The 11,930-nt window shown below is 37.3% G+C and overlaps 1 protein-coding gene across 2 annotated transcripts in view; it reads right to left on the reverse strand.

Moving 5' to 3' along the window:
• Positions 1-11,930, reverse strand: part of KIF18A (kinesin family member 18A) — an 80,408-nt gene that overhangs the window by 39,999 nt on the left and 28,479 nt on the right. For both annotated transcript variants that reach the window (XM_074230409.1, XM_074230410.1), the window contains exons 10-11: positions 11,506-11,668; positions 8,199-8,363 (exon numbers count right to left, since the gene is read on the reverse strand). In XM_074230409.1, coding sequence (XP_074086510.1) covers positions 8,199-8,363; positions 11,506-11,668 — 328 coding nt within the window. The remainder of the gene's footprint in view (positions 1-8,198; positions 8,364-11,505; positions 11,669-11,930) is intronic.

Genomic DNA, 11,930 nt, shown 5'->3' on the forward strand with positions numbered 1-11,930 from the left:
TGGGAGAGGTGAATAATAGATAACTCCTTTCCAGTATAAAAAGGAATAAAGTTCTGTTGTAATTTTCAAAGAAAAAAAGGGTAAGATATGTAAAAACGACATGGCAAAGCCTTAAAAAATGAATAGTATAATAGATAATGTCAGGATGAACCTTCTAAGTTTGTACCTTCTATTTACAAATATATAACCTCAACTACCTTGAGAAATCTCCTATAACACCAAGAAAATACAATCAATACCCAAATAATTAGAATTCTCCCACAAAATATACAAATTCAAGAAAATTAAAAAAATAATTAAACAATAATATGATTAAGCTTTAAGAGGGAATAAACAGAGTAATGAAAATGGTCTCAAATAGATTTTTTCAAATGGTATATTTTTTAAAATGCATAATTACAACTATGGCACTTATATCACAGAATACCTTATTGTGCCATGGGTTCTCAAAGACCATGTCAGTGGAATACAGGTCTACTTGGGAAAAGTCTACCAAACTGGAGACCCCCTAAAATGTGTTTATTGTCCAAGGACAAATTATAGTTCATGACAAGACATTTTTCACCATCAATTTGCTGATAATTATTTTTTTGGTCCAAGCAATCTATAAAAACCATTTCATGAGGTTTGGAGGTATTATGATTTGTGTCAGCAAAGGGAATACCCAAACATGATATTGAATGACTCTGCAGAACTATGCTACCTCTGAGTCATCATTTAACTAATTATAATTCTATACATAATGATGAAATTCTGTAAGAAAATTCAAATAGATTTAATAATATATAAGTAGGTCTTTTTTTTCCCCCAAGGCAATGGGGTTAAGTGGCTTGCCCAAGGCCACACTGCTAGGCAATTATTAAATGACTGAAGCCAGATTTGAACTCAGGTACTTCTGACTACAGGGCCGGTACTCTATCCACTGCGCCACCTAGCTGTCCCTAAGCAAGTCTTAAAAAAAAAAAAGATTTATTGTGTTTGTGGCTCACCTAGCTAAATAAAGAAAGGTTTAAAATCAAACTGGACATAAGGTAATAAACTGTTTGGTTTATGACAATCCATGAAATGAATAAAAACACAAAATGTTCCACAATTCTATCTGTTTCAGAAGAAGAATGGCAGGAAAGGGGCAGAAAGGCCAGTGCAAAGAATTAAGCTTTCAGATTTCCCAACATTATTTTAATTGTTAGGATAACTAAACTATATCAAAATAGATATTCTCATTATAGAAGCAAATTAAGGGAGCTGGCAACTTGACTTCATTGTGAAATGAGTCAAAAGCAACAAATTTAATGGGATGTTGAACAAGGGGTGAGGTTGGAATACATTACACATATGAGCAACGGCTTGTTCATGAAGAAAGGGAAGATGAAATGCTTAGTTTAAGGATTAGCTAATAGTCTAGTTTGACTTGAATTTAAAGCCCATAAAAATAATGATAATAATAATAACAACAACAACAACAACAATAATGAACTACTTGCCTTGATATAGCCTAAGGTTGTGAAGCATTTTACATAATCCCATTTGATCCTCACCATTAACCCTGGGAGCATACTATTATCCTCATTTAACATATGAGGAAACTAAGGAAAAAGTTTACATAATTTCATAGCTACTAAGTGTCTCAGGCTGGAATTGAACTCAGGTCTCCCTAATTCCAATTCTGGTTCTCTGTCCATAGTACCACCTGACTGATCTGGTTGGCTTAAATACCAGCCTGAGGAGTTTGTATTTTACACTGGTCAACAAAAAAGCCACTAAAATCTCAAAAAAGAGAGTAGTGACCTAAACAAGTTTATAACCGAGGAAGCTTATTTCTGGCAGCTGTTGTAGAAGATGATAAAAAGCAGGGAGATCTATTAAGAGTCTACTATATGAGGTGGCTAGGTGGTGCAGTGGATACAGGGTGACTAGGTGGTTCAGTGGATAGAGCACTGGCCCTGGAGTCAGGAGTACCTGAGTTCAAACCTGGCCTCAGACATTTAATAATTATCTAGCTGTGTGATCTTGGGCAAGCCACTTAACCCTACTGCCTTGCAAAAAACCCCTAACAAACCAAAAAAAAAAAGTTTACTATAATATTCTAGGTAAGAAGTGATAAGCCCCTTGATTAAGGTAGAGTCTGTATGAGTGGAGAAGAGTAAATAGATGCTCATGGAGTTTTTATGGAGGTCGAATGGGCAAGACAGTGATTGATGAGAGTGGAGGTAGTAGAATGGGGGATAACGGGAGAAGGGAGATACAAAAATGGCTCTAAACTTATAAATAACCTGCATGACTAGGATACCATCCAGATGGTAAAGATGGTAGTTTACTCCATAACAAGATGGAATTTTGGGAGTAGGATGAATTTAAAATGACAGACTATGAATTCTGTTTCAAAATTTAAACTCAAGATACTGCTGAAACATCAAGGTAGAGATGTCCAGCAGGTAGTTGGTGAGGCAAATCTGGATGGAGATTAAGGTTGGATACATAGAAAGGATGACTGATGGGATCTGAAAGGAACTGATGGGATCATTAAGAAAGAAGATGAATAGGAAGGAAAAAAGGCCCACAGGTAGGGGGAAGCTCTGAGAGACTTATGGAGTGGGAGATGGACTAAAAAGGCCTTTTAAGATTTAGCAGTTAAGAAATTAGTAAATCTACAGAGCAGTTTCAGTAGAATAATGGAAGACTGATTCAAAGAGACCAAGAAGAAAATGACTAGCAAGAGAATGGAAGGCCTGAAGTATAATGATGCTTTCCAGGAGCATGGAATTCTGGGGAGATATGGAAAGACCAAGAAAAGATTTTCTAAAGATAGGTTAGACATGGGTATGTTGATGAAATCCTCTTAACTTTCTCAATCCTCTCACTCTCCCCATGGGTCTACCAATTGGTCTAGATACCTGCCTTGTACTGTGAGACACTGTGAGAACCTGCCTCTTGGTCCCATCACTCCAGACTTGGTGACTCCACTTTTCCAATGAATTTTTAAAATGCTGTATTTTTTCAGGGTCAATTCTTTTTTGTTGTAGTAGTTTAATTGGTTTTCAGTTGTGTCTTCATGACTCCCTTTGGGGTTTTCTTGGCAAAGATACTGGAGTGGTTTGCCATTTACTTCTCCGGCTCATTTTACGGAAGTGGAGACTAGGGCAAAGAGGGTTAAGTGATTTGCCTAGGGTCACAGTCTTGTAAGTGTCTGAGGCAAGATCTGAACTCAGATCTTCCGGACTCCAGGCCAGGAGACTGTGTTACCCAGTGTTACTCTGTTCCCTTCCCATTACATTCCATATTCCTGACCCCTAATCTCAATTTAGGATAATGATCCTCCTCAAGTCAAGGGACAACCTATGGACCACTACAGTAGTAGGTATTAGAAACTTACTTTTTGCTAAGGTTCTAACTAATGATTCTAACTTGGGCTGAAACAACTGAAACTGACCCTGGCCTCTAACAAATGGGTCATACCTCACCTTGATTTCATGTCCACCAAAGTCACACTCTATGCCTTTCATGCAAACCTATCTTGCTAGTGAAAGTATCTTTCCTTGATGGATTTCTTTCCCCTCCTATCAAATATCCCTTCTATAACTCGAGGTATGAAAAAAATCAAATCAACAATAATATTCCTAGAAAGTTCAATCATTTCATCTATGTTGCCAATCACTATTCTCTTTGACTTTCCTGTCAACCCACTTTACAAATGGTTATTCAGGGAAACCTGGACAACCTCCAAGGTTTACTTTCAAATATTTCTCATTATTAGGAAGGTTTTCTTACATCAAGTCTAAATTCAGTTAACAGCTAGTAAGTCACTTAGTCTCCCATTCAGGGCCATTGCCAGTCCTCCTGGTTCATATCTGGTCATGGACCCAGATGACTCTAGTAGAGAAAGTAAGGCTGGTGAAATAGTGCCCTCCTCACTCAAATCCAATTCACTTGCTTGTCAGGGCATAACCTCTCTGATATCATGATCTTCTTCAAGAATGAAGGACAAATCACCATCACCATCACCAACACCATATTCTAACCAATGTTCTGAACTCTACCCTCTGGACCAAACAGAACAAATTCAGTCTCTCATTCATACCATGGCTGCTTTCCATTTTCCAAAGAGGTCTACACATTACCTTGATTTCTAACTTGATGTCTTTTTTTTAAATATAAGTAGTTCCATTGTACATCATGAAGTTGTGGTTTTTCTGAGAGGTTGCTGTCTTGTTTACCCCATCAAGCAATAAGACTATCATCTGAGGTTGTGTAAATGGTTTATTACCAACAATTAAAACTTTAATGGACAAGACACTAGGTGCAGAACATACAAAAAAGTGGTGTATGGTGAAAGTCTAACAGTGTAGAATGAGTACTATGATAAGCTCAGAGGAGACTGTGACAGACCCCAGAGGTCTATGGGTAGCTTGAAAAAAGGCTCTCTCCTTTACGAAATATAGAGCTTGAAAGAATAGTAATTAAATAAATGAATGAATAGATGAGGCAATTCCAAGCAGTAGGGACTTTTCTTTGTCTGGCTTAAAAACAAAGAATAGATGAGAGGTTTTTTTTTTTTTTTTTTTTTTTTAGTTTTTGCAAGGCAGTGGGGTTAAGTGGCTTGCCCAAGGTCACACAGCTAGGTAATTATTAAGTGTCTGATACCGGATTTGAACCCAGGTACTCCTGACTCCAGGGCCGGTGTTCTATCTATTGCGCCATGTAGCCACCCCCAAGAGTTTTTTTTTTAAAGTTGATGCTATTAAGAAAAAAATGGTTCAATTTCAAAATGATTACGTATAGGTTTTCCTTTCCTTTTTAAGGGTTCCGTATATGTAATCTGAACTGATGTAAAGAAAGCTTTTCAGGAACAACCTACTTAATGAAACCAATTACAGTGATTAGATAGTTCAGTAGTTTATATAGCATGTCTTCACAAAATCTGTTTCAAATCTGAAAACTGAATTATTTTTTGCCAGTGCAGGCACTTGAGAGGCATTTTCTTATTTCAATACACTTAAAATGAATTCTTCTTTGCTTGATTCTATTAAGTTTCCTGGAATTTTTTTATTCAATATGCATATTGGTATGAGACTTGACAACAACAGATTTCACAGGAGTTGGATCACCCTCAAAATAACCACAAGCACATGCTGTGTCCCATCCTGGTTCACCTGAGCTCCCTCCATCTACTTTGCAAGCAAGCCAACTGGTCTACCAGTAACTCCCAGATCCCTTTCAAAGTGTCTTGTTTTCTGCCTCACTTCCGTTTTTCACCTTCTTGTTCTTTCTTCCAGGCTCCATAAAAGACTTCCTTGAATTCTTTTTTCAAATTCTTGGTACAACCTTTTTCAAAGAGTCAGAGTTTGCCTGAACTTTCCTTTGCTTACTTTACTGTCTATCTTTATTATACCTGCCTTAGAATATGCTACATTTCTGTCTTGTTTGCCAATCAGAACAAATGTTTTTGATGCTGGGAGTGGTTCACATTTAAACCCTGGCATCCCCAGGGCCTACCACATGGGTACTTAAGAACTGACTGTTGGGGCGTCTAGGTGGCGTAGTGGATAAAGCACTGGCCCTGGAGTCAGGAGTACCTGGGTTCAACTCCGGTATCAGACACTTAATAATTACCTAGCTGTGTGGCCTTGGGCAAGCCACTTAACCCCATTTTGCCTTACAAAAAACCTTAAAAAAAAAAAGAACTGACTGTTGAACTCAGTTAACATCAATAAAGTAAGAGTGGGTGACAGGAAGATATGTTCCTGACATTGTCTTAAGTGCACTCTAGAATAGCTTCACTTTACCAGTCTCAACTGAGTGTATGGTTTTGAAAGGGTCTTTGACTGAAGGTAAAAAACTAGAACCAGCCAGAAAACTGTCTTGTTCATTCCTGAATGAAAGCTACCTGAGATCTTTGGGTCCAATCTCCACATGTTATAGAGGAACAAAGTGATATCCTGGACTTTAAATGGGATGGACTTAAAGGTCACCTCAGTCATAAGCATCAGAGAAAGGAGGTGAACTTCTGTTTGCCAACAGTAGAGCTAAGGTTCTTTTCTGGAAATCCTATTATAATGTGTGATCATTTGGAAGGCACCAATTATCATGATGAATTTTATGGTCACCAAAAATACTTCTTCACAGAAACCTAAAGCATTAACACATGTAATAATTTGTAAGTATGCTCATAAGAATGGTCAGTGTTACTATTTAAAACAGAGAACTTTAGTTTCAGCATCACAGGACCTAACAATAACAGGAAGGCATCACTAATACAGAACAATTTCATTAGAATGATAAATTTGCTCAATGGAGAGTCTATGAGTAAGATCACTGAGTTCTCCCCATTACAAGGTCACAACAATTGGTCTTACAATGCCATGGATTAGTGTAAAATGCCATTTTATATTTGATGCTATAAAGGGAAAGATACAGATAAATATTTGGGCATTTTCAGAGAAAATCACTCATTTAGAACATAGTCTAAGTGTTTTAAATTGGGCAGTTAAATCATACAGTTGTACCCTCAAGTTTAGAGAACTCAAAGTGAAAAAAAAATCTCAATCTTTTTGGCATGTTGATAGTATGAAGAGGAGACTGAGATCAGAAGACTCATCAATATTTTGGATTTTGGATATTTTGCTTTTTATTAGAGACTAGAAGTAGTACTCAGGCTACTTAAATGTCAGCTCTTTGAATGAAAGTACCTTTGTAACAAGGGTACCTAGGTAGCATGGTCCTTTGTCTCATTTCTTTTCTTTTCTTTTTTTAAAGTTTTTGCAAAGCAATGGGGTTAAGTGACTTGCCCAAGGCCACACAGCTAGGTAATTATTAAGTGTCTGAGGCTGGATTTGAATGCAGGTCCTCCTGACTCCAGGGTGGTGCTCTATCCACTATACCACCTAGCTGCCCCTGGTCCTTTGTACATTTACTAATAATATAGTTTTTGGTGCTCTCTCTCTCTCTCTCTCTCTGGTCCCCTTGCTCTGCCTTTCTCTATTTCTCCCATTTGATCTCCTCTTTCTTCTGTTCACCCCTCTCCTCTTTCTATCCCCTCCCCTTTTCTCTTTCGGTCTCTCTCCTGTCTCTTCCCCACCCCAATCTCCATCTTTTTCTCTCTTGCCCCCTTGTCTCTGTCTCCTCCTGCCCTCAGTTGTCTTCTTCTTCACCAGGTTGCAAGGCAATGCTAATGTTTGTGGTCAGTTATTGGCCTTCTTGTCCTCTTTCTAGTCTGCCTACTTCCCTTTAGTTACAATCTACCATCAAGCCTCACAGTCCACCATATTTAGGTGCCTTGATTCTCCTGGTTATGATTATTTTTGATGAGGTACTTGAGGCCTTTGTTGTTTCTTTTTCTCATGGCTACTTTTATTGGTTCTATAGCTGTTATGGAAAGGGTCCAGAAGGGGTTTCAAAAAAAGACACAAGGAAGAATTTTGGTGCTTCCCATTGTCAGGCTAAGCTGAAAGATGTAGAGAATTGGTATGATAGAGAAAAAAATAATTGGACAGTGAGTCAGGGAATCTAGTTTTGAGTTGTGGTTAATACTTATAACTTGGAAACCTGTGTAAATATTGTGTAATATAGGGAAAATTACTTAAGTCTCTCTGGGCCCTAATTTCCACCTTAGAAAATGGGGAGGATTGATTGAGATGAGCTCTTAAGATTCCTACCAACTCTAATTCTATGATTCTCTGGAGTTTGAAATACATTAAAAAAAAAAGGAAAGAGTTCTTCTGTAAAAGGAATTTAGTGTGAGGAAAATAAAGGTGTAACAAAAGTAGCTACTTCTAATCTCCATCCTGAGAAGCCAAAGACTTTGAAAGGCATTTCTTATAGTTTAAACAGAAAGAGCAAGAATAAATATTTTATAACTTTAAAAATTAGTATTTAGAGCTGGATTAAAATTAACAAGATGATTAATCGTGAAATCAAGTTTGAAATAGATCACTCCCAGTCTAATACCAGAATTAACCTATATAAGGTTCTCATTATTAAAGTGTAATAAGAATTACACAGATAACTACAGTCTTTTGAACTATAGAAAAGGATCAGATGAGTCAGCCAGAAGGTCTAATCTGTATCAAAGGCAAAGGAATTTAATAGGTTCAAGGCATGGGAAAATCATTGAGTGAAAGATATTTGCTTTAAAATGGCAGCAATTCATAGAATTCAGCTTTGAAAAAGTGAACTTGAATATAAAAAAAAACATTCTGTACCTTTAAAATAAGGCCATTCTTGTTCAGGAGACACATCTCTTTTTCAACCTGATGAAGCTGATTAGTATTTTCATGAAATCGCTTCATTTCTTCTTCTCTTTTCTTCCCTAGGTGAAAGCGACGAGCTTGAAGCATTCCAAGCTTATGATCCCGTTTGCAAGTGGCCTGAAATACATTTAATAGAAAATTATGGTACAAAGCTGCCGAGTTCTACATTACATATAAGATTTCTTTATATTTCATAACCAAAATGTCATCTATTTTAATGCTCTTTGATCTATATAAGAATATTAAAGTAACAAACTTTGTAGGTATGCTATTTCAGTTAATTAAGTTAGGCTATACTTTCATACTTAAAAGTTATTTTCCTCTTCAAATTTTTACAATTGCTAGCAGGAAAACAGGAAATTGAATCCTTTTTTTTTCATAAAATTTCATATAAAAAGGTTATGGTTTTAGGAAATATGATGGCTAAATTAAAGATTGAAATTATTTCTACTAAAATACATTCCACTTAAAAGGCTGAAAAAGTCTTTCAGATTTTCTCTGTAGTGTTTAAATCACCTCATGACACAGACAAACATAAATCCTCACCTGAATCAATGTAGGAAAAAAAAATCTTAGAAGTCATATCTGATAAATAAAAGTTTTCTATGATATCTCCAAACTAGTCATTCAGTTTGTATGAATTACTTCTAGTGAAAGAGAATTCACTGTTCAAAGTTTTAAGTTAATTAACACAAGGGGGACAGGCATGATTTTTGACCTTTAAATATTAGCATATGAAGAACCTTAAAATTTTCATTACCTAGCTCATAGAGGCGTGGAATTTGAAAGCTACAATTACTTAGCTAATATCACAGAATCTTAGAGTTGGAAGAGGTCTCAAGAGAATGTGTCTCAAGAATCTTCTCTATAACCTCCATCACAAATGGTTACCCAGTCTTTTCTCAAAGACTTCCAAGAGGGAGATCCTACTTCTTTCTTTCATAGCCAATACCACTTTGTGGTACTGTTAGGAAGGTTTTCTTGTACAAGACTAAATCTGCCTTGTGACTTTGATATTGAGCAGAACAAAGATTCCCCATCTTTCATGTGACAGGGCTTCAAATACTTGAAGACATCTCTTAAGATGCCACTAAGTCCTCCCAATCTCCCCACTCCAGAATCAACACACCCACAGTTCCTTCAAATACTCTGCATGAGACAAGAGCGCAAGGCTGGATCTTCTTGTCAGTTAATTCTTCAATGCTCTCACCCAAATGGTAGTGACAAAGAAGGGGTTAGAACCCAGTCTTTGCTTCTTGAAGCTAAACACTGCTACTTTCAAATAGACTCAGTGGGACATGTTTCTGACTCCATGATGGAAAACAGATCACTGCTGATTCAGGTAGAGCAGGAGCTCTTTTCTGGGCACGGGCAGCCTTGGCATGAGTCAGGTTCTTAGTGAAGGCTTATTGAAAGAGTGACTCTGTGGTCACTCCACTCCAAACAAACCTCCAGTTGTTCAAAATTTCTTTTTAAACTCAGGGCCCAGAGCAGAACACAATATTTCACATGGGATCTAGTTACATACATACAGAGTGGGACTACTGTCTGTCTTCTTCTGAACATGAGATTTCTATTAGTTTAGCCCAACCCAACAACCTATTGTCTCGGTACAAAGCTGGACTGTATTGGTGGAAGCAATACAAAACTGAACTAAGACACAACAGCTCTATTCTTCAAAGGGCTCATAATCAAGACAGGCTGCCACAGGACTCACTCATCAGGAGAATGCAATCCACCATGATGCCAGTATATACTGTTTAGATATAGTTCTCCTATCCTGGAATAGATACTTCTTTTGGAATTGTGCAAGCATTTAACAGTAATCTCCAACAAATTCATTTTATTAGATTTATCCCATTGTTCTATCTCATTTAAATCTTTTTCAGTTCTGATTTTGTCATCTACCACATCAGTTATTCCCTCTGAACTTGGGTCATCTTCTTTCTTGCCTTGCCTCCTGACACTGGCATTGCATTTCCATTGGTTAGTCTCCTCAACTTCCCTGGCTTCCTTCTCTTCTCAACTTTAATCCTACTTTCTGCCAGAAACCTTTTTTTTTCTATTCCTCTTCATCTCAGAGGCTTCCTTCTGAGACACAATTCCCTTTAACCTGTATGTATCTTGTTTGTGCAAAATTGTTTGTATGTTGTCTTCCCCATTAGATTGTGAGCTTCTTGAGACCAGGGACTGGGTTTTTTCCTTCTTTCCTTTTTTGGGGGTATCCTTGGCATTTTGCTAAATGCCAGCTGACAGACTGACTACAGAGATCTGATAAAGGACATTTAAAAATAAAGGAGCCCTGACTCTATTTAAGGACTGGCTTCTGATTCATGCCTCCATCCAGTTCTTGACTCTGATTTACATCATTGGACCCAGGCCCCAAAATAGACCAGACACTCCTTGGTTTCGTCACGAGAGCATCTTATCAGGAAACACAAAGGTATTCTGGGATCAAGAAGTCTACTGTATTTTGGTCAGTCTGACTGAGCATCAGATCTCATAGGTATACCCAAGGACTACTGACTATAGATGAGAACAAAATTTCAGACTTGGTTCAGAAAGTAGCTACTAAAAAAACCAGCAACTAAATTTGCAGTTAAGTGGCTAGACAAGAGAATTCAAGGGGAAAAAACCATATGTCAAGGAAGAAATCAAAACCCTTGTTCTCTTGAGCAGGCAAAGGAAGCAGGGTCAGATAAGAGAAGATTAACTGAGAGAACCTAAAACAGGAGGGTTTGGAGCTGAAAAGGTCCTTAGACACTCCTTAGTACCACTGCCTGGTTTTAGTATTGAGGCTCTTAAGATGTGGAGCCAGACTGGTAGTGGTTTGTCATTTACTTTCTTGCCTGGAGCACTGGGCAATGAAATGACTGCCCATAGGTTCTCAGTTAGTAGTCATTTAAGTTAGGACATGAACTCACATTCTCTATGTACATTTTAAATCTTGACTCTCTACTGTACTGAACATCCTAATTTTTATTGTTTCTAAAATGTGACTAATACTCACAAAATAGATGTTCTTATGGTTGTGCTTTCTTCAAATTTTACTTATTTCCTAATTTCATAGACTACTGATGTCAGATTGATTTTAAAAGATCTCATTTTTTAATAAATGGAGATATTTTCCAATTGTACAACACAAAGCAACTTTAGATGCATAAAAATGATGCTGCCTTTAGCACCAATGCAGCAAAGCCAGGAGAAACCCCTTAGTGCTATGGTAGTCATAGAATAGAACTGTTAAAGGCCCAACCACCTTTTCAACTTTGTCTTCAGAGCACATCATTTCTATTTGCTTGTAGTATTGAAGCTGGTAGAATGTTTTTAGCTCGTTTTCCTTAATCAGCATCTCCAAATTCAGATACTCCTGTCTGATTTCTTCCCGGTTCCGGAACAAACAAGTTAAAATCCCTCGAAACCTACCAAAAACAATAAATCATATTGCATATCAAACTTCAAGAAAATGAAAGGATTCATATGGAAAGTAGCACATGTAAAAATGGCAACACACAACCCCAGTGAAGCATGCCCATTAGTCTATGTCACTGACTTGAAACATATTTGCTTCTAGAGCACACGTGCTCCAAGGAAAGCACAAATAATATTTTCACTTTAAAACAAACAATGCAAGTAAAATGGTCTTTCTCAAAGGTATAATAACAAAAATACAGCCTTAGCTAT

Source organism: Macrotis lagotis, chromosome 3 (genome assembly GCF_037893015.1).
Source record: "Macrotis lagotis isolate mMagLag1 chromosome 3, bilby.v1.9.chrom.fasta, whole genome shotgun sequence".
NCBI classification, from domain to species: Eukaryota; Metazoa; Chordata; class Mammalia; order Peramelemorphia; family Peramelidae; genus Macrotis; species Macrotis lagotis.